Consider the following 27,503-nt stretch of genomic DNA (forward strand, 5'->3'; position numbering starts at 1 on the left):
ACTTTGGTAGTCTTGGTGCCCCAGACATAACACATGGTGACTCATAAAAAACAGTAAGGCAGTCCCAAAATGGAAAGTCACCAGGACAACTTTGACCTAGAAAAATGTAATTTTGATGATACTTCTGATCCAGTAAAAAAATTGTTTAATTAACAAATGGCTAGTTATTTTGTACCAGTCAGACGTCTTCCCACCTGACTCTCCAGCAGGGGGTGGTCTCACTTATGCAGCAATTATTCCATTGGTTTCTGAAATGTCTGTCCAAGTACATTCATGTTGGAAATTTAAATCAGTCATCCCACTCATCGTCATCATCGTCATCACCACCATCGTCCTCTTCATCATCTAAAGCAAGATATAATAATAAAATGTATTGGGCAGGAATACAGGAAATCAGACTGGCAGACAGGTATATTGTGCTAGTCACTGTACCCGATGAGTGGATGACTTTGCTTCTCTTCTGCATGACCATCATCAGCGCTCCAACTATTCCCTCACTTGACTCTTCTTGTGGGGCAGAGTTTGATTCAGTGCTATCTGTGACCTAGGACACACACAGAAGGTAGATCCAGAATAACTCAGTTTAAAATGCTTAATAAGTCATTCATGACAAATCACTACACTATAAATATAAATTCTCTTTACTATACTAAATATGTTAAACACATCATTTCAAGCTGAACAATGACGTGTTCCATCTTACATTTTTAAGCTTAGTTCCCAAGCGAATTTGGTCAAGCAAATCCCCTCGACCACCTGTACCTCCACCTCCACTTGGGGTTTTGGGGGGTGGATCAATGTTTCTACTTCCAATATCTGTGACTGGCTCTGATGATGGAGCAGGGGGAGGAGGTGGGGGAGGTGGTGGTCCACCCCCTGAGGCAGCACAGGGTGGGGGAGGAGGGGGGGCACCTCCGAAGCGACCGTGGCTTGGGGGAGGAGGAGGACAGGCAGAGATAGGAGGTGGTGGGGGTGGTCCACTTCTGCCCACTGTTGGTGGGGGTTGGAGAGAGCGGGAAGGGGGACCTCTTGGGGGGCCTCCTGGGACAGGCAGGGGCCCAGAGCGTCGTGGTGACTCTGAAGGAACAGGGGGGAGTCGTCCATGTCGACTTTGAGACTGGCTTGGTGTGTTCTCTGCAATAAAACAGAACTGAGTACAAAAGAGTACTATGCTCTCTGGTAAATAGCACCAGTCTTTTTACAGACAATACAATTGCAATTTCACGATATCGTAGGCATCCCTGCAAGCTGTGGTGTCTCTAAATGAAGCTAGTTTACTGTACTTAGCCAAGCATTTACAGTACATTTTCAATGGAAAAAGTTAAAATTACGTTCACTCTAAGCGATATTGGACCTAATCTGTAAAAAGTCAATCTACTTGAGTAATGAGTATACCATTCACTAATGAGTATACCATTCACAATGAACATGGACTGTAACATGAACTGAACCTTGTTTCCTCATTTCATCCTTGACAGCCTGTAACCCCCCAGACTGTTCGATAAAGTCATAGATGAGTCTGGAGGTATCTGCGTCTGTCAGTTGGTCATCACTAATCCCAGCAGAGGAGAAGAGTGTCTTCAGATCAGGGTCTAGATTAGCAGTCTAGAATCAGAGAATAGTAATGTGATGTTACAGTATTATCTATATTGTATATCTATTTATATGGATAAAACTAACCCTGTGGTTTGTCTGAACTTCTTGTCTCTACAGTCAAAGAGAAGGGCATGTGTATCCTAAAATACATGTAGCCCACGCTACATACACTTGTGATACAAGGGTGAAAACCAAGTAATTGTGTAATGGTGTTTCTTGATGTCATTCATGGGTTTGTTAATATTATCCAATGAAATGAATGGTTACCACCAGAGCTTTAAATATATACAATAGTATGTTGACACTATGATATGATATAATGTTTTTTTTAGACTGTCGTACCCACTCATCTGTTTACATACTGATATTAAAGGGCCTCTCAGAGGTGCTGCTTAACAACCTTCCATCATCTCAAGAGCATAAAGATATGTATGGGTATTGTCAAGATGTATAGAAACTGCTTTTACAGACAGTGTCATCTTACATCAAATCCTGAGTTTGGATCCCATCCAACATGGGTTACATGTCTGCAAAGAGGAAACAGATCAGTAAAAAAATAAGGAAGCAGAATGAATACATTTCTTATTTGAATTGCTTATTTAGCTGGCCATCATGGGATTTGGTGTGGGTTGAGTGGTAAGATGTATAATTAAGATGTATATTATTTTCTCATTAATTTAATTTACAATACAAGACACAGTGGAAACCAACTTCATTCCACGTTTTCACATCCATGTTTAAACAATGATTAAACTCCTCCCAAATATTGTTGTATCACTGTATGTGATCTACTTACTTAAATCCACTGGGGGCTCCTATATCAGCCTTGGTCAGCTTGACTCCCTTCTTCTTGCTCTTTTTGTCCTTCTTTACTTTTGAATTGGCCAGGGAGGCAGGGGAAGGGGTGGGTGCTGCTGGGGAGTGATAGCGTGAAGCTAGGATGCCAGGGTTCTGGATGTCCATAGTGGGTGTGCCTCCAGGATGGACTGGTGAAGCTGATGGTGTACAAATGGATAGAGTTTGTGTACACACTCCTTGTTCCTACCTAGAATATCGACGTCTCCTTTCAATGCAGTAGATTGTGTTTTTAAGATGGATTGTTTAATTCAGTGGTTCTCAACCCTGTCCTCAGGGACCCCCTGTCCTGCTTGTTTTAGATGTTTCCCTGCTCCAACACACCTGATTCAAATGCACGTTCGTTACCAGGCTTCTACAGAGCTAGATAACGACCCTTTTATTTGAATCAGGTGTGTTGGAGGAGGAAACGTCTAAAACATGCAGGACAGGGGGTCCCTGAGGACAGGGTTGAGAACCACTGGTTTAATTTGACTGAATGGTTACACGTAGTACTCACTGTTTGGTGGTGGCAATGGTGGCAGTTGTCTTTTTTCTGTGGATAGAAAAACATTGATTAAGGCTAATGAAAAACCAAAGACTTTGAATAAACTTGGATTTATCTTCATGTTTTTGATTCATGAAGTGAAATGCCTACCATGACTTGCAGGTCTTTTTTCTGTGAATGTGAAAACATGGTTTATAATGAGTTAGATGGGTCATCAGCTTCCTAATTGGAGATATAGACGTTCCAAAGCCACTTTGTACGGTATATGTATATTGCTAGGCTCATGGCTAAGATAAGTAAATGCTTCTACCTTGATGGTTGGCTCTCTGGCTGAGCTTCTCTTGCACAGTGACTCTGAACGTCTCAGCCTCCTGCTCACTTGAGAAGTTGAGACCCACCTGGCATTCCTGTGGTTCATTGTCACACATCCAATGTTGACATTAAATGTCAACATTAAACGTCACTTATTTTCATGCCAAATTTCATTGGTTGGAAAGAGAAAGTAATGTGAATTATGTTAGCACATAGTGCAAGGGTTGTGTGGTACTCACGTCAGCAGCAAAGGTGTGGAAAAAGATCTGAGGATTGTGATATGTCAGCTGGTTATACAGCTCCTGCTCCCAGATTTGTTTCCCCTCCTGGATACAGTACAACATAGTGCAAACATCCATGTACAGTCAATGTAGGCCTGACATTGAGTTCACTGATTACATGGCAATGCACTGCAATGTTTCTGGTTATTTTTCCCTACTAGACTGATCAGATATAAATGTAAGAATACGACTAGATGTATTTAGGAACTGTTTAAAACTAAAGTAAAACATTTCAAGGTGCAAAGCATTTAATCCAATGACTATATGCTTGACAACCAATGAACATGGTCTGAGGTCTTTATGTTTCACATAAACAAAATAAATTGTTGCTTGTCCAACCATTTTAATTGTAGCCTTAAGGCAGCTACCACATCAATAGACAAACTTCACTGTTGAGCAGTCTGTACTATAGGATAATAAAGAGGGTCAATGGAGGAACCTTAAAGTCGTATAGACGGATATAGTAGGAGCGAAGTGGGTTGTCCTTCACAAAGCACACCACACCAGTGTGCTGCAGACTCCATTGAGAGGAACTGTGTGGCAGGGCCATCCACAGTTGAATCACTGCTGTGGACAGGGTCTGCACAGAAAGACAAAACATTCTTTCAGAGACACGGATGCTCAGGCCTCATTATTTTGTACTTTATTGTATATACATGATCTGGATGTAAATGTTGATCATAGCAAGATAAGAGCTCTTCATAGAGAAACAATTATCATACAAACAGGATTCTTCTGAAATGTTGTGCATTCATTAACAATGTATCTAGCTACTGTGTATCTACTGTTCAGCTCCTTGATTCACTTGCCAGCATGCATTCAAAGTCTTTGTGAAGAATGTGCATAATGGAGGACCAGCCTTAACTTATTCCTTATATAAGTCTACCATAACAAAAACAGGCTATATCCTCTGGTATTGCTACCCAGGAAGTGACTTCTGGGTAGGCTTCCTGTTGCTCTGTTCACTGTAGATACTTCTTTCTAAAGCTCTTTATCTGTGTCATAGTGGAAGTTCAGTAAACCACACTAGAACAAATAGAGGAGTAGCTTTTTCATTTTCTGAAGGTTCATGCATTTGTTTCATATATCATGTAAAAAGTAAATGTGTAATTTGAGCCCAATTAATAGCAGGCTACCACAACACTAAAACTGACCCATCAAGTTTGTAAGTAAAGGCTATTTGTTTAGGGACAAAAACATCATGGAGGATAGATGATGGAAAATTCCACATTGAGTCATCACCTCTATTGGAAATGTCTGAAAAGTCCACAATGTGTACTTAGTGTCAAAGAAGCAAATTGATATAGCATTCGGTTTGCTTATTTTGGCTGAGAGGGAGTACAATTTCCTTCTTCACAGTACACCATGAAATATGTCAAATGCCATTTACACTCCATACACGTCACTATGTGTGCACTATGGACAATCATTCAACGAGAGGACATCATGAACACACTGCCATATCCCTTATTCAGTCATTTAGTGTCATTTGAGATTAGAATGTTGGCTAAAATCCCAGATCGTCAGGCCTGCTAGGTTCTGGTGCGACCTGGGCTAACCAGTGCTCTAAGACTTACCACACATCTCCGCCCCAGAAGCTCCACCACAGACTCATTCTCCTCTGCACTCAGAAGGATGCTTAGATTGTTCTCCTGCGTTTTTGATTTTGATGATCGGCTCATTTTTTCAATGTCGTTTTGGAGTAGGGACACACATCAGGCTATTTAGAGCCCATCAAACTCCTGTGTCCACATGGAAGAGTCTATAGACAGTGAAATGGGGACTTCCGTATTCGGAGTGGTATGATGTAAATTCAGTAGAAGCAAGAGAGAGCAGGAAGTTCTCACCCACAAAAGATTGCATTAGATTTAGCTGTAAAATACAGAACTTCTGAAACCTGTTCTGAGGGCCACACACACTGCAGACCTAGTCCTATGAAAGTCCAATAGTTCAGAGTTTGTATCAGAGGGTTTCATACAACTGTAGGAAATGGAACCACTCTTAAAATAATGTGATTTTAAGCTGACAAGCAGAGATAAACAGAGATACATGTAGACAGAGATACTGTCTACTTAACATGTGAACCTTGATAATGGCATCAACAACAAAAACGACAAAAACATGAGTAAAAGGCAACAGTTTGATAAATACTGACAACCATCTTTATTGGAAATAGAATACTATTGACAATGGTGCCAGGTTAAACACAAAATGTTCCTTGCAAAAAACAATTGACTGGTGCCATGATAAAAAGTTGTCACATTTTTATAATGGTGTTCCCAAGGCATTCAGTTTGAAATTTCTATACTAGCTTTCATCTTTAAAAACATTTCGAAGAACTCAGCAAAATTGATCGATTTTATATTTACATTTTCCTTTCGAACATGCAATTAAAGCTTTAGCCTTATCATATGTCTTCTTATTTGACCCAGTTCCTCACTTTGTTCTACATTACACAAATCACTGAACGGGAACATTTGTATATGATTCCTTACATGACAAAATATATATTTTACGGATACTAAACATCTTAATAATTCATTAGTTCACATTTTCGGACCCTATTGCATTGTTTACCCTCACATTATCCAAATCAGCAAAACAATATATTACCATTGAATCCATGGTTACATGATGTCAAAAGCGTGAAAACTGTATCAACCACTTGACAATGTTTTGAGGATTTGAGGATATAGATTAGTCCAATTACGAGTAAGATAGACATGAAGAACTGCACATCTTGTCTGACAGCCTCATATTTAATAGTTCGACTAAGGCACATCATTTTTACATTAAGGTTACATTAAGGTTTTTTATCATATTGTTGATGTTTTGTTTTGTTTTGTTGTATTGTATAATTCAATTGTGTGATTATTGGTTGTAGGATTAGTTGCCAAAAATAGAATTGTTGCCAAAACAGTAAATGGACAAAATGACTGTGGATAGCAGTGGTGGCAATTAACAGAGACAACAAAAATATTCACAAAAGAAGGTTTCTATTAGAATCTAATCCATAAAATAAACATTGAGCTTCAATAGACAAACAACAATGAATGCATTGTTTTGGCACTTGGAGCAGCAAATACTTGGCTGGTAACATACAGTCTGCCCCCTTAGCAGATAGATAATGAACCCCTGCATCGTTGTTGGTGAACTTTCATACTAGATGCTCTCCATTCAAGACTCCAGCTTCATTACTTTGGAGACATGGAGTGGATCTGGTGTTTCCACAGGCAGCACATTCGTTAGCTGCGTTGCGATGACTGGAGAGCTCATAACGTCAGATCATGTGACCATTGGATTCTTTAAAGACTTTTGCCTCCATGGAAGGGTAGTGTGTCTTCTTGATTAGAATAGGTGGGAAAGCTGTCTTATCACAGCGCAGGGTGATAAAACACTACACGATGTGGGCCCAGCCTCTCGTCTCCATCTCCCAGTCCGGCGGGATTGAGGAGTGTCACAGCGACGGGGCAAGCAGATGTCTTGGCACGTGGACCCTCTCTGTTGATGAATTTGCTTTAATGGCCACCCCCACTTCGTTTCTCTCCAGTTGTCCAGTCAAGTATGATGAACGTCAAGCTCATGGTCATGAAAATGAAGCCCAAAGCAGTGAAACAAGCAGCCTGAAATACAAAGTATATATATTGTACTGGCAGAAGCAGAAATGTGCACTTATGAAAGGGAACTCAGTATAACGGGGATAACTGTATGTCTATCTTAGGTGAACCTACCTGGATCTTTGGTTTTGAAGTCATAGACTCTTGTTCAGTAGGAACAATACGCATGTAGAACAGTCCTGGGAGGATGAAGATGAGACAAGGAGCAGTGGTGGCCCCTGAATAAAGAGAGGAGAATGTCAAACACTCTATACTTGACAATGTGCAATACCTATACTTTTACTACTGTACTGCACATGTAATGTATTATAATACAGTAAATTCTAGTATTATAGTACACTTCATGAAGACATACTATATTGTACCTTTACTTTTTTCATAATTACGCACCAATGATCCCAAAGATGTCTCGAATGTTGGGCACAAGGATGACAAGCAAGTTGACTATAAAGAGTAGACACACAGCAATAGCAATGTGGCGGACCCAGTGGAAAGTTTTCTCTGGGAACAGGAGTTGAAGTAGGGCTCTGCGGATCTGAGGAAATAGACCACACCAAACATGAAAGATGCCCTGTGTCTGCGGTAGGTTTACACCATATCTATTATGACATCTAAATGTATCCAGAGTGCTTGTCAGAAGCATCTTTTGCTAAATGATTCGGGGAATTTGTCTATTCTTACTGGGAAGAGGACAACAGGGACAGTGAGAGTGACAGCCACCAGCACTGCCAGGCGAACACACAGGATGAGGGTGTCCAGAGGGTCCACTATGCTGTATGTGTGCAGGAGCTCAGATTCTGTGTTCACTATACACACAAAAACAAACACACACGCATTCACTTTAAATACTCAGATAATCCAGACGAGGTTTGACGACACACCTCTTCAAATGATACCTCGACAAATCACTTTTCACTTGACCTAAGGGCACCTTAAGCTGAATTTAGTTAAACATTATTAATTGTGGTACCTGCAAATCTGACCTCTTTATATATTTGAGATGATGTTGTAGCTTTGACTTGTTGATTAGTTTCTCCTAATACATTGTTTTTCCTAATGTTACACTTGAGGTACGACGTTGTGGCAATAGATGCACTGTACTATTATGAGAGTTGTGTACTATTGTAGTAGAAAATACAATTCCTTGGCACTAACCACTCAAATACGGTTACAACTGTGCACTTCTGGCCTTGATGATCTGCTGTACTTCACTATTTGCACTGTTTGTCGCTTTGGTTTTAAAGCATCTGCCAAATAAATAAAATGTCAAATGTAAATTGTACAAATGTGGCATGTGTACTGTACAGTATATTCTTCAGGTGTTTGTGCACTCATCAAGGTCTTACCGTAGAAAGTGAGATACCCAAAGATGGCGGTGAGGAGGTACATGACAAACATGCCAAGGATGGATACATTAGCAATACCCTGCATTCGTCTCTTGGTTGGGCTTTAATGGAGGAGGTGAGACATCATTAGATAATGAGTTTCTTGATAATCTGAGCAGGGGGGCTAATGATACATACGCCTCAATATGGGACAACAATTCTAAGATGCTACACATACTCAGTCAATCAACAATTTATATAAATATTATGTAATTTATTTTATTTAATAATTTATATAAAATTTAAACAGATTTGGGCTTCACCAACTTACTTGCGCAGCTCAGTGTAGATGGGAAGCACCTCAGGGTGACACACAAAAGCAAATGCCAAGATGGGGATTGTGTATGCCGTCTGAAAACCATATAAAGTGCATCTATAATTAGTTGCTTTGCACGCTGGTAGTTCATGCTTGAGGGAAATTTACAAGATGGTGTAGATCATGTGAACCACTCCCATGCACATGGTCAACAAGTTGCCCCAGTAACAAGATACAAAACAGGAAACACACGGTCATTAGCATATTAAATATCCCAGTCTCTAAATAACTCCTAACCATATCTGGTCAGATTACACTTGAAGCCAATAGGCAAGAATGATGCATGCACACATTTTCTTTTGAATGAAATTATAAATTTGGGTGCCTATATTTCGAGTACAAAGTGTTGTACCTCCTGGTTGATGGTGAATAATTTGCCTTCACAAATATCCTCTGGGATGGTGGTGTTGATAGAGTAGTTGCTGAAGGCCTCCAGGGGGCAAGGGATATTAAATTTCTTGTAAATAACCTTTGAGAGAAAGAGAGAGTGAGAGGCTCAGAGCTACTGTAGATATGTCAGAAGTAGCAGATCAACACAGCTTTTAATGACAACAGTTTAAATAGACTAACTTGTGAAGTCCTGTCTTAAGTCACCGTACTTTCACTTTATTAACTGATTATGTAACATGATAACTTTCTGTTTTCACTGTATCCTGGACCTTGGCACTCGAGGACTCCAAAGTATTCTGACTTACAGCACTTTATTAGATGCTTAACTGTTTTCCAACTGAAACCAATAACAAGTAGATCAGCTAAGCCTTAATTACCAAACAACAACTGTCATCACAACACAGCCCAACATCCAGCAAGCTGGAAATGAGATATGCCTCTGCAGTTGGGTAGCATGAGTATAAATATCCTTTTGTAAATAAATGAGGTCATATACAAGTAGCTTGGAAGTCTGGAACATTTCCTATAATTGTAAAACCTAAATGTAGTTCAGCACAATTATTTGCATACTGCATATTTGTCTGCTTTGGTACAGTATGTACATAATTCACCCAACATACACATTGTCTCATGGTAATATTTATACACAAGTCTCACAGAGGAAAGGAAGAAGACCATGCAGGTGAGGGAGAAGCCACTGGTGTAACCCAGATATCCTGCAACATATCAAACACATTTACAATGTTAGAAAGTATTATTTATTTACAGTCAAACAACCAATTAAATGCAATCAACATCCAATGTGATGTACTTAACATCATTGTATCTTATTCAACATTGTGTCCCAAGAGGTGATACACAAATTAAAGTTTCCAAACATACTATTTTGCGCCAATGCCACATGCACCATCTGATGTTGGTTTGGCAGATTGTGTTGCAGAGTCTACCTTAAAATATTAGGAAGGACTGAGTATGTAAGTCAATCAATAGTTCAAAGGAAGTGAGGTCAATGACATACCAAGTTGTTTCATCAGGGCGAGTGGTAGGATGATGCAGACACTGACAATGATGATAAGGTAGTTTCCATTCATGAACCAATCTCTAGTTGGAAAACACAAACACAAAATATTCTTGTAATACAAATTGTAAGTGACTTTTCAAATAGGTCAGGCATATTTTGTATGTATACTTGTATTTAGCATTCTGATTGTCTGTCACAAACACTCACCCAGAGGTAGACGCCTGACCTAGAAAGGCTTGGATGACCAGTGGTAGTTCAAACTTCACGATGAAAAGGTAACTGGACATAGCTTTGAAGATTAAGACACAAAGAATGTAAAGTCACAAACTTGTACTGTGATAAGAAGTATCATACAGTCACTCAAAACACCCTCAAAACACCCTCCCCAAAACCAACCTCTTGGTTTACATATCAACTTTGTGGTTGGGCAATATCATACAAAACTTTGAGCAACCTCGTCCCCTCAGCAACCATTATTTACAACTATAATAGACTGTGAAATAATGTTATGCAATAGCAAACCGAATACACAAGGGCATAGTCCCTTGTGGTTCTCCTTAAAAATAATATCACACGTGAATTCGCCAAATTTAACAAGGTGCTGCAACGCATTTATCATTTCCAACCTATTTCTAACTTTCCTTTTGCCAATAGACTGCTTATTTTTGCAGACCTATTTGGAAACTTTGCCAAACAATGTTCCAGAATTGCAGACCATTCTATTCAGTCTAACCATCTAATGTGAGGTCATGAGGTTCTCCTAAAGTTGAGTCATGTGCTTTCACCAAATTTAACGAGGTACTGCAAAGCAGTTGTTAGTTCCAACTTTCTTATTGGCAATAAACAGGATGTGTGAATTGTAGCAGGGATATATGACCTGTGTGGTACTGGAAAAATGTTTTTTTCTCTCCATCTAGAACTGTTCTGTTTTGATAGAATCACAAAGTAAACAAAAATGCTACCATACTTGTATTGCAATTACACAGGATAATATACTGTGCTCAACAAAGGTGCACTGTACATGTATGTCCTACTATCTAAAAATAACTTTATATGTTTATGTTTTCTGAATAGGTTTGAATATCATTTTTTTGTAAACATTTTATGTAAGATTTTAGGAGTCCACATCTTGTACTATTGGTAGAGACTTACCACCAATGTTATGAAGGGTTATAATAACACCAGCTAATATTTTTCCAGGATGTCCAAAAGCCCGAAAGCCCAGCTGTTCATAGGCACGAATACCTGAAAAGACAATGAGGTAAGGGATTTTGAGGACCATGGCTAGAACCGGTTATTAAGACCTGTGAATGTGGACAGTACCGGTAGTCATATCATCATTTTGCTGTATGCTTTTTTGTTGTTTCTTTGGAATCCTTACCAACGACTCCAGCACTTCTAAGCAGAAGGTGAACCGAATAACTGGACAGGCAGGCTATGCATGTCAACAGAACTCTGCAGAACACAAACAACTTACTCAGAGTTATGTAACTAAACAGCATACTGCTATCATATGAATTCATGTGGTTAGGAAAACTATAACTGGGATCTTAGGAAAATGGTCTCTCTTCCACCAAATAATATGTTGCATCCTCTGAAAAAGAATCTTTCAGAAAAAAATTTCAGTACAAGATTCCATAAGAACAGTTTTTACCTGTGAATTTGATTTGTTATACATCACATAGCTACTTAAGCTCAGTTCACATTCTGTTTTCAATTGTTTGTATTACGTTTCCTACCTACCTGCCATACTACAAACATAAATGCTATGACTATGAGGGCTCTATCCTTAATCCTTAATGGTGAAACATGACCTAACTAAAGTACACCACACACTGTGCTTAAAACAGACAGGGCTACATTTCAACGTTCAATTCCATGTTATAATTAGCCCCTGAAATCTGATTTAGAGCAACCCCATGTGTCTCAGATGCAACTACTGAAATCAGTTATAGACACCACCACACTACTCCTAGTGCAGAACCTTTCCACATGATAGTAATCATATTGTTTAATTCAACCTTTCCAGCTTCAAGCAGGACTTGTCACCTGGTTATATAATTTTTTTGTGGTTTTAGCAATGAGGGTAAAATTCAGTGTGTCCTGTTCACTAAATATTTATGCATAATTTATCCACTTACACTATACTGTATATATTCATAAAAACATCTCATCCATCCCAAGCATATCTAGCCGAGCATTGTGAAATATTTAACTTTATTGTGACTATTTTGACATTTGTCGCTTGAACATTCAGGGAATTATAAAATGTGGCTTTGTTTTGTATGTGTGTGTTATGGGTGTGCATCTGTATCTTTGTATGTGTGTGCCGTGATACTTACAGAAACAGAATGATACCCGTGTTTGACATGGCATATGATAATCCCAAGATTCCACTTCCCATGATGGCATTACTGAGGTTGAAGACAGACATCCCAAAGGAGGTCTTACCCTCGAACTGCCAAAAATATAAATTATTGATGTAAATGCTCATACGATAATAGAATCTAAAGACAACTTTGGCAGGAATTGAACTTTGACATTACTGACTAGTAAGATATTGCTTTACAGTAATCATTTTACAGTGATAATGGTTGCATACATTGTATTGGCCAGTAGTTATAGTAGCTCTTTGACATCACATACTTACATCAGTAAACTGAGGTTTCTTTGTCCCATCACTCTTGTGTGGCAGGAACTCCTCTTGCTCTGATTGTACACTATGATGTTCACCAAGAGGAGAAAAAAAGGATCACACCCTTTTACCAACACTTTCAAACTATTGGTCACCATTATGTTCCTAATAATGAATCAAGTTGCATCTTAGGTTTCATAATGACTTAGATTAAAACAACAACAACAACCAATAAGATATATCCATCCATTTGTTTACTCTCAATTAACACTGTGTAAGAATTATTTGAAAATGTCAAGTGGTGATGAATAAGTACAACACTGGGAAATTGATACAGTGAAGCAAGCTTGACAGCAATATGTTTAGCAGAAAAGAAAACATACCCCTCTTCCAAAGGGACAAAGTCATGGTGGTGGTTACCATTTGATAACTTTTGCATTTCCATGATGTTATGAGAGGTGATATTACAGTAAGACAACGTGTGGAGACAGATATGAGAATCTTCAAAAGACTGGAAACAAACACAACAATTTACAGGTTGTGCAGAAGGGATCTGGAAAATAATATGAAAAGGAAACAAAAAACTTGGATAAATGCTCAAATTACTGTATGAATCTTAATTAGGATGATAACACTGGAGAAAACATTTAGTGGATAGGCTACAGCTTCATACATGTACTCTATATTTATGTCTGCCAAAAATATTTTTTAATTGTTATTATTATTGTTATTATATTTAACATCCTGCAACTTTCAGACACAAATCATATACATAATGATAAAGGTTTCCTCTACAATGGAAATTTTAACATGGCAAAACATACAACGACCATATGTCATTTTCTCAGCATTTTCCAAGCAAACAGAGAGAGGGAGAGAGAGGGAGAGAGAGAGAGAGAGAGAGAGAGAGAGAGAGAGAGAGAGAGAGAGAGAGAGAGAGAGAGAGAGAGAGAGAGAGAGAGAGAGAAAGGGAAAATTATCTACATACCTAAACGTTTGAGTGATAAGTTCTTCTACAGTTATTTTATTGTATCAAGCTATTTTCTTATTTACACCTGTAGTAAACCCATTGTTGTTCTTACTTTCCTTTGGGTACAGTTGGGCCATTGAGATGCTATACAATTCTAGCACAATCCGGTGCGGATTTGTTTTTTAATGCTACTATATTAACTTCACATTAATTCATTGAAAAGTCATTTGTCCTGGGTTACAAGACTGTTGGTCTGGAGTTCAGTGTTATCTATTAACACAGAATAGAATACATCAAGGGATGACCCAGTTGTGATTTGTCACAAGTAGGGGGAGGCTGATATTAGATCAATATTCTTATTTTTTCAAATTTATTGGGAAAATATTATAATCAGAGATTTATGTAACATATTGTGATACACTGATTCTTCATGCAATAATATTAGACAAGACAAACTTCTCTTTTTGTTTGGTGACACTTCACACATTTTCATTTACACTTTAAATAAAACCAATAGAAAACCCGTAAAACAATAGTCTGCCCATAGTGACCTAGCAAGCCAAAGACACTTTCAATGTCAAAAATGACATTGAAACAATACTATAACTTCTGCATATTGTGGTAAGTTCAGCATGTCGTTTACAACAGCATATGAAAAGTGGTTGTCACATGGTACAGAATTTGACCCTCAAAACAACTTAACTGATCTTCATGTGTTGGGAAAGCAGAACCAAAGAAACTTCTTGAAAAAAATGAGTTTTTCATATGCATCACCCAGTGATGTGGGACATTGGATTTCACATTCACATACAGGCCAGAATGTTTCCCTAACCCTTGGGATGGATACGTGGCTCCAGTGCACAGTTTGGAGCTAGGCCAGTACTCACCAGCTGCAACTCCCCACCAGTTGCTGAGGATCTCAGCCTTGTAACCTATCATTTCGAACAAGTGATAAGGGATGGCTGGCAGTGCTTTCTCGTGGTCTACTTAAACATCATTTGTTAGATATGTCATGACACGAATGTAAATGTTTCTCTAGACCGTGACATCTTATCACACATAACGTAATGCTGTCGGATATCAAAGAGATAAATTCCACCCCATAACCCACTTTATTTTTTATCATCCTCACAATCAATTTGAGGTTATAACTGTAATTCTACATTGTCATGGATGGTTAGAAGCAATCATGAGAAATAATTTAACAAACTTAAGAGCCATCCAAAATGTTCCCACACTTTCTAAATGTTCCCACATGGGATTAGTGTCATTAATCTATGATACATTATGTAACATTTTGAAACATTTAGAAGAACACACTATCCTATTGGTTTAAGCCTCACTATTGATCAAAGAATCGCAAGTCCTCATCTGACTTTACAGACAGTAGGACAACACAGAGGATATCCACAGGAAAGTCAAAGAGGGCAAAGGCCATGCTTTTACAAACACTCAAATGTTTACATCCGAGTCTGTACAGTATTTTTCTCTTCTTCCTAAAATCAGCATTTGCCTAGTATACCATACAAAAGGAAAACACTTTTGCCATTAGCTGGTTAAAAGGAAATCTACTGTTTCTCAAGCTGCATGGCAAGGGTTTGCAGAGTCATTGATTCATGAATTTTACAGTTAAAACTGAGTGTGATATTTTTGTTAAAAACTTCTAGATCTTAGAACTATTTCTAAAGACCTATGTTGAAACATTATAATATTACACAAAGAAAGGCCAGAATAGGCCAAACAGGGAAAACATAGGTAGCCTTCTCTTCTGAAATACTTTTGACAAAGTATTTCCTTCCATTAAAATAGTCTTGCCAAAAAGCGTGAGAAGTTAGACTTTCATGGGTAACACATCACTTTGGGGGAATATTCATTTAGTCAAATAACAAATATGCCCTCTACTTACCCCTGTTCTAAACTGTATTGTGGGTTGTTCTCAATATATCTTCTTTCAGTATACGAGACAGACATTTATCCGTCTACACTCAACAGTCGATTCTGTTTTATCAGTCAGTCAATAGAACTGCACGTATTTGCCACCTAGTTGAGGTTCTTGGCAAATGTGTGTGTGTATGTGTGTGTGTATATGTCTGAAAGTGATGGAAAGCAAAAGAAAGAGGAAAGGAACAATGTCGAAGTGGGAGTTTGTTCAATGTTGGATGATTTTCTTGTGAATTTGCATTTGCATTCTTATGGTCTAGAGTAGCTGTCTATTGGCAGTAGCCACACCCTCAACCAACATGTATCTCCTTTTCCCATGTTCTTACTACTTCATGCAGGTTTTTCTGGTGGTTATCTCTGTTTAAGTAAAACACTTTGTTTCAACCCATACAGCCTTTAGCAAAATGTTAGTTCACTTAGCCAAATGTTTAATGACAGGAGCTTCATTGTGTTACGCAACCATTGGGCAGGCCCAGGCTTGCAGAGGTTTAACATGCCTGGATTTCACTGCATCTCACAAGTAGAGTAGTTTGACAGCATTTTTATATTTTTATTGCAGGATTATTGTGCAGTTTACATGAAGAATACTTGATCTCAGAGGCGTTGTTAGACATACAACTCTACTGGGGCACAGGCCCCTATTCATATCCCTTTTTTTCTTTCAGACTTGCTGCACACATTGCACTACTAGGCTATTTAAACTCCCCTCGCTTAACCCACGATACGACGCAACTTTGATATAAGCTTTGGCAGGGACATCAATGTCCATAGAGGTAAATAACCCCATACAACCAACAAGGAAAGATGTTGAATGCCAAAGGAAGTCTCAGTGTAAATCCATTGTGTTGATCACAGGCTAAGGGTGTTGATAACACAACAACCTAAATAAGAAATGGCTAAACACACCATCAATCAACTCACTTATGAATGTTCTGGTATTCGTAAGTGTTTCATCTACTTATATTCATTAGTTTTTCCAACTGAATAGAATGGTACATTTGACAAGCTTATTGCGACAGCTGTGTACGGCTGAGAACTGCTCTCAAGACTGAATTCTTAGGAATGGACATAAATCAGCTTGAAGGAAAAAAAGAAAGAACATGCAGCACTTTTCAGTGTAACTCCCTTAATCGTTCTCAGGATGTATAGAGTCTCTAGGGACGTATAGAGTTTCAGAATCTTCACCTTCATACGTTCAAATCCTTTACTTACAAAGAGTCAAAAAAGATGGGCAAGGCAGCAGAGTTGTTGATTCACAAAATTAAACTGGTCATACAAAAACATTATTTTCACATCAAAATACCCCTCCCTCTCCCTTTTTTTGTTTGCATTTTCTGAATAATGTGTTATTGTGTGTAAACACAATGACAGAGGTGGTGTTCTCTGAATTGCCACTCTATTATACAGTGCCTAAATGTATCATGAGACCTGTAAACACTGTGACCTTTCAAATGAACATGCACAAAAGAGTCTTCCAATGGTGGAACATGTGCACACCTATGAACACCTATCCACTCAGTATGTGGAAAAAAGCTTCCAAACATATAATCTCTGGAAATAAAATACACCATCTGTATCTGTGAAAATTGAATTATTTAGTCAAACTGAACTGTGCACATCTGTAATCATTTAAGTGTAAAAGTCAGCTTTGAAACCTCCATTGGCAGAACACAAACACGTCCTACCTGCTTCAGTACTTTAGCTCCTCAGTAATCACATTTTCCTGTCAAGTCCTCTAATGACCCACGTGGCATGGCAATACATAAAACTTGAAAGACAAGTACTTACTTCTTAAAGAAGAGAAGCTGTAAAGAGCACACAATAAAAGAGAGGATGTCCTGAAATTAGATTGTTTATCAAACTCAAGATTTGCAACTGGCAAAGTTTGAAGCAAAGAGAAACCAAAGAAAGGGAGTCTTCTCATCGGATTGGGAGAGGGGTAGGAATAGGAAGAGAAGCATATGTGGGTAAGCCACTAAAGAGGGAGGGCTATTCAGAAATGATGGTCTCAAATTTCTTGTGATGTCACACTAGTTAGTCCTAGTGCCCTGTCAAAAAACTGGTGAGTCTTCAGAACACTTTAATGGGTTGCTTACTTGGGAACAGTGACTTATTCTGGTAAATTAAAAAACACTTTTGCTGTTGACTGGTTTCCTGCGAAGATACTTCATTCTCACTTCTGTCTGAATTTGAGCAACACTGTACATGAATATGGAGAAGTGATTAACCTGAAGTTGCATACATGTCTGGCTTGGTGGTATGAGTTCCAACTAGCCCTCATGAGACAGGAAAATAAAAAGAATACAAAGCACCACTATACTCAAAACGTCAGCAGACAAGCACTCATACTAGAATACAGTCCTGGTGCAACAGCAAATACAGAAGGAAGGAAGAATTTCCACAGTTCTTCTAACAAATGTTTATTTAGGGTTTGTGATTTTATCATCTCTGGGTATTTGTGCAACCAGAAAGGAATGGATCAATCCATTCTGAAACTGGTCGAAAGATCAACTGCTACTGTGACAGTTACCATTAAAGTGCGCTACAACAAGTATACAATAAACAGCAAAATTGTCAACAAATTCTAACAAACTCAAATCTCAGAATATAACCGTTTACTGTACTTGTAGTGCATTTAGACTAAAAAAGTGATAGCTAAAATAGTTTACTCTATGCGCGGGCGCCAAGATCCTATTGGAATCTGGCGACAATACTGCCACTCAGTGGGCACTATGACCGTACTTCACGGATGTTCACAAGTAGGTCAAAGATCCTGTCTGACTAATTTAGACCAAATGCTAATAAATTCCCCAAATTGTCTTATTTGTTAGCTGAGTAGGAATTGTCCTCCCAACCCTTTGCTAAAACCTTATTGCAGACTAGAGAGTTCATCACAAGGCCCCTGACTGACACGTCAAACAATTCAACATGTTTAAAGATGCACGTGCAAAAACGTCCTCTCAGTCATGCGACTGTAGCTGTGGTATCCTTATGGGAATCGGAGTTTAACTTGCTGTTTGACACGGCAGAAGTAGGTGTTATGAAACTACACATCCCATAAAACCCCACGAAAGATTGCTCTTCCCATACAACTTCCTGCGCAGGCTCATTGCTTCGAGATGTCAGGCAGACTTTAGCACTGTTGTAAGCTAGTTATCTACATAACTCTAGAAAAAACTAGAAATTTAACAAAACGTCAGGTAGTCCTCTGTTTAATACGACAACTGCAATTTGCAGGGTATTCACTAATATTGAATATTTACCCTGCCACAGTTCGTGCAATGCGATGAAGAGTGACACATTCAACTAACGTTAGCTAACTGCACAAGATCTTACCTAGCTTACCCAGCGAACAACAGGCTAGCTAGCTTTCATCTTATTTTGAGAGCTAGCTAGCCATCATCACCTTTCCGTTTTTAAAGGGAGATAAAAACTGATCAGACGCAAGTTGATCGTTAGTTGTCTTACGTAAGGAAGTGGGATACGCCTCTGCAATGGAGGAAGTTGATACGATTTTAATTCACTCGCTCAGACAGACTGGCACGTAAGTTGTGAAAATAAGGTAACTGGGTAATTTAGTAGCACTGTTTAGCATAATATTTTTGCAACGTTTAGTTAGAGTTAGCGACAGTAACTGACCTGTTTTTTTTCCTAGAAACTGTTACTGTATATTGTCACAGGCCACGGTAGGTTGGTAATGAAAACAAATGAGAAATTAGGCTTTCCTATGCCGTGTAACTTGTTAGTCAGTAGGTCATATGACAAGAGCTATTTATACGATATTTTTGTCGGTGTGTGGGGGGTTGCTCATAGAAAATACTTTTTAGGTTTGAGGATATTCTCAATCTCCTGGCATTCCTGCATCATTTATTAAAGGGATGTGGCTGATGATATCCAGAGTGTGAAGCAGTTCACCAGTGAGCTGATTGTAGAAGCTGTGGTGAGATGTTTGCGAGTGATCGATCCAGCCCTTGGCAGTGGGCTGTCCCCCTCCTTGCCTCCTGGCATGTCTGCTCGCTTCAGAGTGGGCATGAGCCTGGCACAGGCCTGCCAGGTGAGTGTGGAGCAGTGATGTAGTTATATTTTGTGTGTGTTTCTTTCAACCTCGTAATAATCTCTTTATTCTTGCTGTGTGATAGATATTGAGGGTATTAGGGTGGTTGGGAATTATATGAGCATCTGTGAAGCCCTCTGTGACATTGTTTGTAAAAATAGCTATACACCTAGATTTGCCTTATCAAGAAATTAATTAGGGGTTGACCAATATGTTTTTTCAGAGCAGATACCGATTATTAGTAATTTAGTAGACCAATAACTGATATTTGGAACCAATATGTATTTGCGGTACAAATCAAAACTTTAAAGCTATTTCTTTCTAATGATTAGCGGAAGAAATACAATAGCAATGGAATTGACTAATCCACTCTGACAACTGTACACAATATATGCAGTCCATGTATGGATTAACACAAGCGTTAAATGCTGTTTCATCATGTTTTAAGTCTCCAACAACAATATACAGCACCTCTCTACAAAACTGTCAGCAATAGCTTCAGAACACACCAGTAGCATTACTAGTAGTCGTGGGTGTCGACAGAGTATGACAGGCTCTTACTAAAATTAGATTAATGTGACTATTTGGAAGAAGTATTAAGTGACTATTAAGAAGATGAAAATATTAATGTTTCTTCCCATTTCCTCTTGTTCTCTTATATTGGTAACATTAAATAATTAAATCATAGTTCTATACAATGGAAAAACCTGATCCTGTATGAGAGCCTACTATTTTAGTGTGAGTGAATATCTTAAAAGGGTAGTGATGTTCATGTGAATTTTTAAGAGGTGCTTTGTGGTATTTAAAAACATACTGATGTTTTACTCTAAGGTCCAGTTGTCTAAGATATGACATGGATGTGTTTGCAGGATCTTGGATACAAGGGAGAGATTGGTTACCAGACTTTTCTGTACAGCAACGAACCAGAGATCCGTTCCCTCCTTATGTTCTTGGTGGAGAAGCTTCCTAGAGAGAGTGCTGAAGCATCAGACCAGCCAGCTGGTACATATCCATACACCATACACATTCCCTGGCTCCTCCCAGTTCTGATATTTTATTATTTTACTCGCCTAAAGTGACTGTACATTGTCATTAAGTAATATTATTTACTGGGCGTAGGTATTGATATGAAAAAACTGTAGAGCTGTTATTTGCATTTAAAGAAAAAAATAATATATATATATTTTGTCTTCTAATGACTACTACCAGGTAAATCAGCTGTTCTTCAGAAATCCATCGCTGCCCAGATCAGGGCACAGTTATCCCTTCCCTGGCTCCCTCCATCTTGCAGACTTCCCCTTCTTTTCAAAACACAGGTACATCGATACATTGTTACCACTAGAACAGCAAGTTTTGCTCCGTTTATAATTTTTATAGAAGGTCTCGCTATTTCTTTTTCTGTCAATATCTAATCCAGTGAAATTAATTACTACCACTTGCCAGGGTAGTGATACATTAAAGATGTGTGTATTTAGCCCGTTATTCTTCTTGAACTCAGTCACATCCTTTTGTTTTGGTTTCAGAGCCCCGGACCATCACATAACTTTCACACTCAGCCACTTAGTTTACCACACTGTGTCAAAGGCCCAGGGAAAAAGCAACTGAAAGGTAAATCAGATCAATTCTGTTTAGATTCCTTCATCCAACACCTGGGTTGTTGGTTGATTACCTTTTAAAAGAGACATATGCATATAATGCATCAACATTTTCTTCTCTATTCGGAATATTTCAGAGGTAATGGACTATCATAGAGACTATCTCCTCCCTGTCACCGCCCAGCCTTCCCAGCATGCCTCAGTGGCAGCCTCCCTGCTGGAGCAGCATACAGCTGAGCTGAGTGCTGCCCAGGAGTGGGAAAATGAGTGGAACAGCCAAGGTCTTCTTTCACGGCTCACACCAGAGGTATGCTCACAGAACAGATAGTTCATCAAGCGTGTTGTTTTTGCTGGGAGTATTCCACTCAAAATAATGTGTGGACTGTTCTGTTTTGACCACATTTACATCTTTAATGTAAAACATTGAACTTTACCTAGCAACCTTTCATATGTACCAATTGTCAAAATGTTCTTACTGCCTTTTGAGCTGAACTGAAGTATCTGTGTCTACAGGAGTATCGGTCAAGGAAACGTGCCCGTCTGCAAAAGCGTATTGAAGAGCAACTGCGCACAACGGCCCAGCCTCGACCTGATGTTGCTGCTGGTGCTCAACGCTCTGGGTCTGACCTATCAGAGCTGCTGCAGTCATTTGGGGGATCTGCCCTTAACAATGACGTCCTCACTAAGGGCACCCGCTTCACCCACACCCAGAAGTTCACTTTTACCCAGGTGAATATTTAGTACAATTTTTTTATTCAACATTTTATAGTTTGAGTGGTACTTTAGTCTAGATTCAGTAGATTCACGGCACACTCTTCAGATTTTTTGAAATATTTTGTGTTTGACCAGGGGTTTCCTCAGGTTAGCATTGTCTGTGTCAAGTTTGAAAATTTAACTGACATTGGTCCGTCCCCTTAATAGTACTGAGTTTGGTATCCAACCTTACTCTTGAGTGAGGTCCGAAATTCCTTTCTCAGAAAGACCAGTCAGTTGTTTGGTCTGTGCTCTGTTGTAGGAGCCAGAGAAGGCTGTCCAGCAGATGGCAGCAGCAGCCAGCTCCCTGCCCAGCGGGCGGCAGTCAGAGGAGGATGTCCAGGCACGACAGCAGGAGGAGATGGCTTCACTACAGCAGCAGCTCCAGCAACTCTCGTTCCACATAGATGAGCTGGGAGGAGACATGAAGCAGCTCACAGTGTCCATGCAACAGGTAACTTGCACTACATCCATCTATTTGATTGTTTTGTGCCATTGCAATGTCACTAGCTTTTCTTGTGTGCGTGCAGCTGTCCAGTGAACTCAAACAGAAAGAGCTTGGAAACACAGAGAAGGACAAGGGTGTACAAGTAAAGAAACAGACCATTGACCTGCTGCCAGACGTGGAAAACAACATGACAAAACTACAGGTCGGAAAACGCCTCTGTACAGTTCTTCCAGGATAGATGTATGTGATCAACGTTTTCATGTAAATATGATTTTGTTTTAATGAGCCGTGTTATCATGTGTAGCAAGAACTCCTATGATGTAGACTACACATCTTTAAGCGTGTGTGTGTGTTCATCAGACTCTGGTGGAGAGTAGTGCCAATCGGGTGGTTAATCTCGCCTCTCAGTGGGAGAAACATCGAGCTCCACTCATAGATGAACACCGCAGGCTCAAGGAGCTCTGCAGCAACCGAGAGGTAAAATCATCCCCTTACTGTGCTACAGAATAAGCTAGGTTGGGTGGTGCTCATGTTTTACCTGTAATATTAAACTGACAAAAGTAAAACTGACACAAACACAGGTAATGTTGCAGAGTAAATGATTAATGCAAATGTGTCACCGTGCATGTGTCCATTTACATCTTTAGTTGGAGTCGTCCAGAAAACTGTCTGAAATCAAAGATCTTCATGATAAAATCCGTCAGTCTGCTGAAGAGGCCAAGAAAAAAGAGGGACTGTATAAGCAACTGGTATGTGTGTTTTTAGGTATTACATTTATTTCAGTGTTCTCTTGGCTTTAAACAAAATGTTTGTCTGACATGATATCCTGTGGAAACCCTTAAGATAACCGAGTATGAGAATCTCCCGAAAGATGTTTCACGCTCAGCGTACACTTTGAGGATCCTGGAGATTGTTGGAAACATCAGGAAACAAAAAGAGGAGATAACTAAGGTATAAATGGGATGCTTTGGTAGTTAATCTGCTGTTATTGATATTTAATGAACCACTGAAAATATACTAGGAATTTTACTTTTGACTCAGTTTTGATCACCTCCCTCTTGTGTAGATTTTGTGTGACACCAAGGAGCTGCAGAAAGAAATTAACAACCTGACAGGAAAATTAGACCGAACGTTTGCTGTGACCGATGAACTGGTCTTCAAGGTGCCAAATCCAACAACTTGTTTAATAATTATTATTTTAGAATGTGCTCAAATTGATAAAAAAAAACTGTTGTTAGCTGTACCAAGTTGGCACATTCACTTTTTATTTGCCCTGCAAGTTTAATTTCCCCAGGGGTGAATCTAGATTCCCACTTTTGGGGGGGCTAAGCCCCTAGATAAAACCTATAATTTTTCCTGAGACCCAGCAAAACTAGGGGGGTCTGGGGGCATGTTCCCCCAAAATACATTTTTTTAAATATCCTTTTAAATAGTGTCCTCTAGTGGAGTTTAGGAAGATAAATTATTTCATTTTGGGGGGCCTCATAGGGCTAGATACGCCCATGAATTTCCCTGTTGACTCTTCTTCATTCTTCAGGATGCGAAAAAAGATGAATCTGTCCGCAAATCCTACAAGTACTTAGCAGCCTTGCATGAGGTAAGACCTTGTTTTGTGGCTCTGGTGTTTAACTTGGAAGCTGAAAAAGGATACTCTTAAGTAAAGTGGTCTCACCCTAACCCTAATTACACAAATTATCAGGATGAATATTGACCTGAATTGTTCAACTTTTTCCTCATCTTAGAACTGTACTCAATTGATCCAGACTATTGAAGACACAGGCACAATCATGAGAGAAATCAGAGATCTGGAGGAACAGGTATGTTTTATTGACCACTGCATTCTTTGACCCCAAGTCAAAGTTCTGTTTTGGTTTTAGTATTACACTAGTCTTACAATTCCACTGCTCCGGTCAGACTCTCCTCTCGAGGAAGTATGTGTAGTACCTTTTAAAATTGAACACACTAACCAAAATTGACTTCCTTCCCATAGATTGAAACAGAGAATGGTAAAAAGACTGTGGCTAACCTGGAAAAGATCCTGGAAGACTACAAGGCCATTCGACAAGAGAACTCTGCCCTGGCTACCAAAATCAGGGAGGGATAATTCCCACCTTGCCCTGTTGATTCGCTGACTAGCAACTCAGACTTGAGACTGACTACCTGTTGAACTAAAACCAAATTCCATCTGTAAATTTGGAAATGCTGGTTAAAGTCTATGGTCGCCTTCTTGGTATCTTTTGAAAAAGCCTACAGGACACTGGGAGGATTTTGTACTGCAACAACAAAGCAATTTTGTGCACAAACCATGTTGGATGTACAAGTGACACTTGCTCTCTTTGCCCTTCCTTGCATCTCTGGGGTCCATACACTGGTTTCACATTGATTTAATTCTGGCCAATCAAAAGAAGAAAAAAGAACAATTGGTTGAAGTTTTTCTTTTTCTGAGCAGTTTATTTTGAATGTACAGATATTCAATTGGTTCTATTAATTGCTCCATTCACAAGATACAGTCTTGGTGATCAAGGTATCATTGCATTGAGCGCTGATCGGCACCTTTTTAATACAGTGATTATTCCCTCTATGCCTTTAACGGTTACTGTAAATGTAAACCACACAATTAGCTTCTGTCGAAATCATTGCTGGAGACAGAATAGGGGATGGCAGTATGTTAAGTGAACTTGTAGGTCACATGGCTAACGATCTTCCACCCCCCCCTCCCCACAATATGCTTAGTGACCCTAACAAACCACTAACATTACATTGTACAGTTAAATACTTCATACAATGACTCAAGGACACTCCTGTTTGCAGCACCAGGGAATTGTTCAAGCCTTGCTTCTTAAGACCATGATGGTATTGAAATGTGGAAAAAGATTCCATTGACAATATCTCACATTTGACCTCTTAAAACACAATGTTACTTCTGTATTGTTTTCATATTAGTCCAATCTCATGCCTTGAAATCAAATGCTGCCTTTGTGTCTTTTGCTCAGTGTTATTTAGTTTCCAGAGCCTTGACAGGAAGTGGATGAACTATCGACCTTTTGTACACTGATTTAAATGGTCATAAGAAACATTTGTCAATTAACTTTTGCCATAATGAAAATGTATTAAATGTTCAATTTAATTTAACAATTGTGCAGGTTTGTTACATACTCCATATATTATACAGTATTGGTCTCTGCCATATAATGGAACTAAATGACACTCTTCTGTTGTTTAAAACCCTCAGTTTCATGTAGGAACAATTTTCTTTCTAACAGAAAACTTCTAGAAACTTATAGAAAACTTCCCAACAAACTTCCCAACAAGATTATGAATGCATTATGAATGAATGAATTTATTTCAGACAATTTTACCTTGAGTAAGCAAGTCATGATTTCTGGAAAGACACATTGATGTTGGTTTTTCCAAATGTTTTGGGCACTTCACTGTTTTGGGCACTTTGAGCACCATAAACCGAGTGCCATCTAGCTGTTCTGAGAAGTCATTGCGCCCCACAGAGAGAAGTAAGTTTTAGGCCACTGATTAAAGTAAGTTTGTTGTGCAAAAATGTTGACCCTGCCAAACAGCTTCCCATTTGTTGTGAGGCTATGATGCCACTTAGGTAGACAATGTTCACTCTACGCATAGCCTAATCTTCAAAATGCTACCTTGCAATTGTAGACTACGGCATTTAGCCTTGTTCAGACTCCGGTTAATTGCAGAAAATGTCCTCCGCATTTCACGCCCGCTCAGCTGACTGTCGAACCAATTTACTCCGTCATTAGATTTTCACATGGGTCTTTTAAAGGTTTCTGTGTTGGTTTTGGTTGTTGTAGCCTACATTAGAGTTGCGTGCACTGTCTTGTGGCTTAAACTGCCTACCCAGTCATGTATTTGCCAGTGAGCTATATCCGCTTTTCTCCGATTTTTGACCCTGGCCTGATTGTTGACTACGTGGGATGACCTGTATCGCCCTGTCTGCTTCTAATTACGAACCCTTGTCTGAGTATTGATTACCCTACACTCAGATTGCCTCACAGTCTGCCAGATTATATGACCCTCGCCCTTGCATGGGCTGCTTAACTTCCCAGCTCAATCGAATCATTTTGATTTTACCTTATAGCCTACTGTGCACATTAGGCTACACCATAAACCAAGTATAGTGTAACCTAATATGTAAGCCAATTAATGTAACGAGTGGATTTAACTCCTGCCTCATGCCTCTTCAAAATAAGATTCATTGGCTTTGTATACAGTTTTTTGTTTGTCTTATCGATATGGAAGTCAGAGCAGAGAAGAGCCTATTTAGTTTTATTTCCAGTCTGCTAGATGTACCGTCTGCCACTTAACACCCCAAAAACCAATATTTTGCTTTGTACAGCTAGGCTAAGGACTTTGGTGATGAAATCAGTATCATAATCAATAACACACACAAAAACAGTCCACCAATTAAGTTTTATTAAGAGATAGGCCTACATTATAACAGCAGCAGTATTCATTTTATATCTAAATTACTTGGTTTTACACATTTGCAGCTAGTCGGTATATAGCATCGGCTAAATGGGTTTGGTATGGTTGCATTTTCTATTCCAAATAGCCTACGCCCTGCGCCTACATCATGCTGAGGCCTATGCTGCAACTGTAAATTAAATAGCCTGAGTTGAGGGACTTTCACTATCATGCTTTCTAGTCTGTAAACAAACAAAACATTAGTTAAACATTTTAAAACTTGACCCATGACATGATAAAACTGCAGCAGTCCAGGATGAAGACAGTGATCAGAGTCAGAGCAGGTCGTGCTACAAGCAAATTCAATTAAATCGTTTAACAGGAAAGTGATACAAAGAATTTGACCAGACCAG

General features: G+C 39.1%; 3 protein-coding genes across 3 annotated transcripts; 1 reads left to right on the forward strand and 2 right to left on the reverse strand.

The window, feature by feature from the left end:
• Nucleotides 1–90: 90 nt before the first annotated feature.
• Nucleotides 91–5,365, reverse strand: wasb (WASP actin nucleation promoting factor b). Its single transcript, XM_047041092.1, has 12 exons — nt 5,109–5,365; nt 3,971–4,111; nt 3,490–3,576; nt 3,249–3,345; nt 3,089–3,109; nt 2,951–2,986; nt 2,393–2,591; nt 2,081–2,123; nt 1,452–1,605; nt 704–1,134; nt 433–544; nt 91–345 (listed from the first exon to the last, which is right to left on the reverse strand). The coding sequence occupies exons 1-12, from the start codon at nt 5,211–5,213 to the stop codon at nt 290–292; spliced, it is 1,482 nt and encodes a 493-aa protein (XP_046897048.1). The 5' UTR covers nt 5,214–5,365; the 3' UTR covers nt 91–289.
• A 305-nt stretch (nt 5,366–5,670) lies between these two features.
• slc38a5b (solute carrier family 38 member 5b) lies at nt 5,671–17,771 on the reverse strand. Its single transcript, XM_047041097.1, has 16 exons — nt 17,595–17,771; nt 13,279–13,448; nt 12,911–12,980; nt 12,603–12,718; nt 11,642–11,715; nt 11,413–11,505; nt 10,468–10,549; nt 10,258–10,340; nt 9,897–9,955; nt 9,202–9,318; nt 8,805–8,884; nt 8,495–8,595; nt 7,830–7,954; nt 7,539–7,683; nt 7,263–7,366; nt 5,671–7,154 (listed from the first exon to the last, which is right to left on the reverse strand). Exons 2-16 carry the CDS (start codon nt 13,338–13,340, stop codon nt 7,050–7,052), a joined length of 1,416 nt encoding a protein of 471 aa, XP_046897053.1. The 5' UTR covers nt 13,341–13,448; nt 17,595–17,771; the 3' UTR covers nt 5,671–7,049.
• A 1,139-nt stretch (nt 17,772–18,910) lies between these two features.
• ccdc22 (coiled-coil domain containing 22) lies at nt 18,911–25,788 on the forward strand. Its single transcript, XM_047041060.1, has 16 exons — nt 18,911–19,350; nt 19,683–19,860; nt 20,730–20,862; nt 21,070–21,176; nt 21,384–21,468; nt 21,593–21,762; nt 21,969–22,184; nt 22,471–22,662; nt 22,739–22,858; nt 23,017–23,133; nt 23,304–23,405; nt 23,500–23,607; nt 23,723–23,818; nt 24,194–24,253; nt 24,399–24,473; nt 24,647–25,788. Exons 1-16 carry the CDS (start codon nt 19,301–19,303, stop codon nt 24,758–24,760), a joined length of 1,923 nt encoding a protein of 640 aa, XP_046897016.1. The 5' UTR covers nt 18,911–19,300; the 3' UTR covers nt 24,761–25,788.
• The last annotated feature ends 1,715 nt before the right edge of the window (nt 25,789–27,503 follow it).

This window comes from Hypomesus transpacificus, chromosome 18, assembly GCF_021917145.1.
Source record: "Hypomesus transpacificus isolate Combined female chromosome 18, fHypTra1, whole genome shotgun sequence".
In the NCBI taxonomy this organism is placed as follows: Eukaryota; Metazoa; Chordata; class Actinopteri; order Osmeriformes; family Osmeridae; genus Hypomesus; species Hypomesus transpacificus.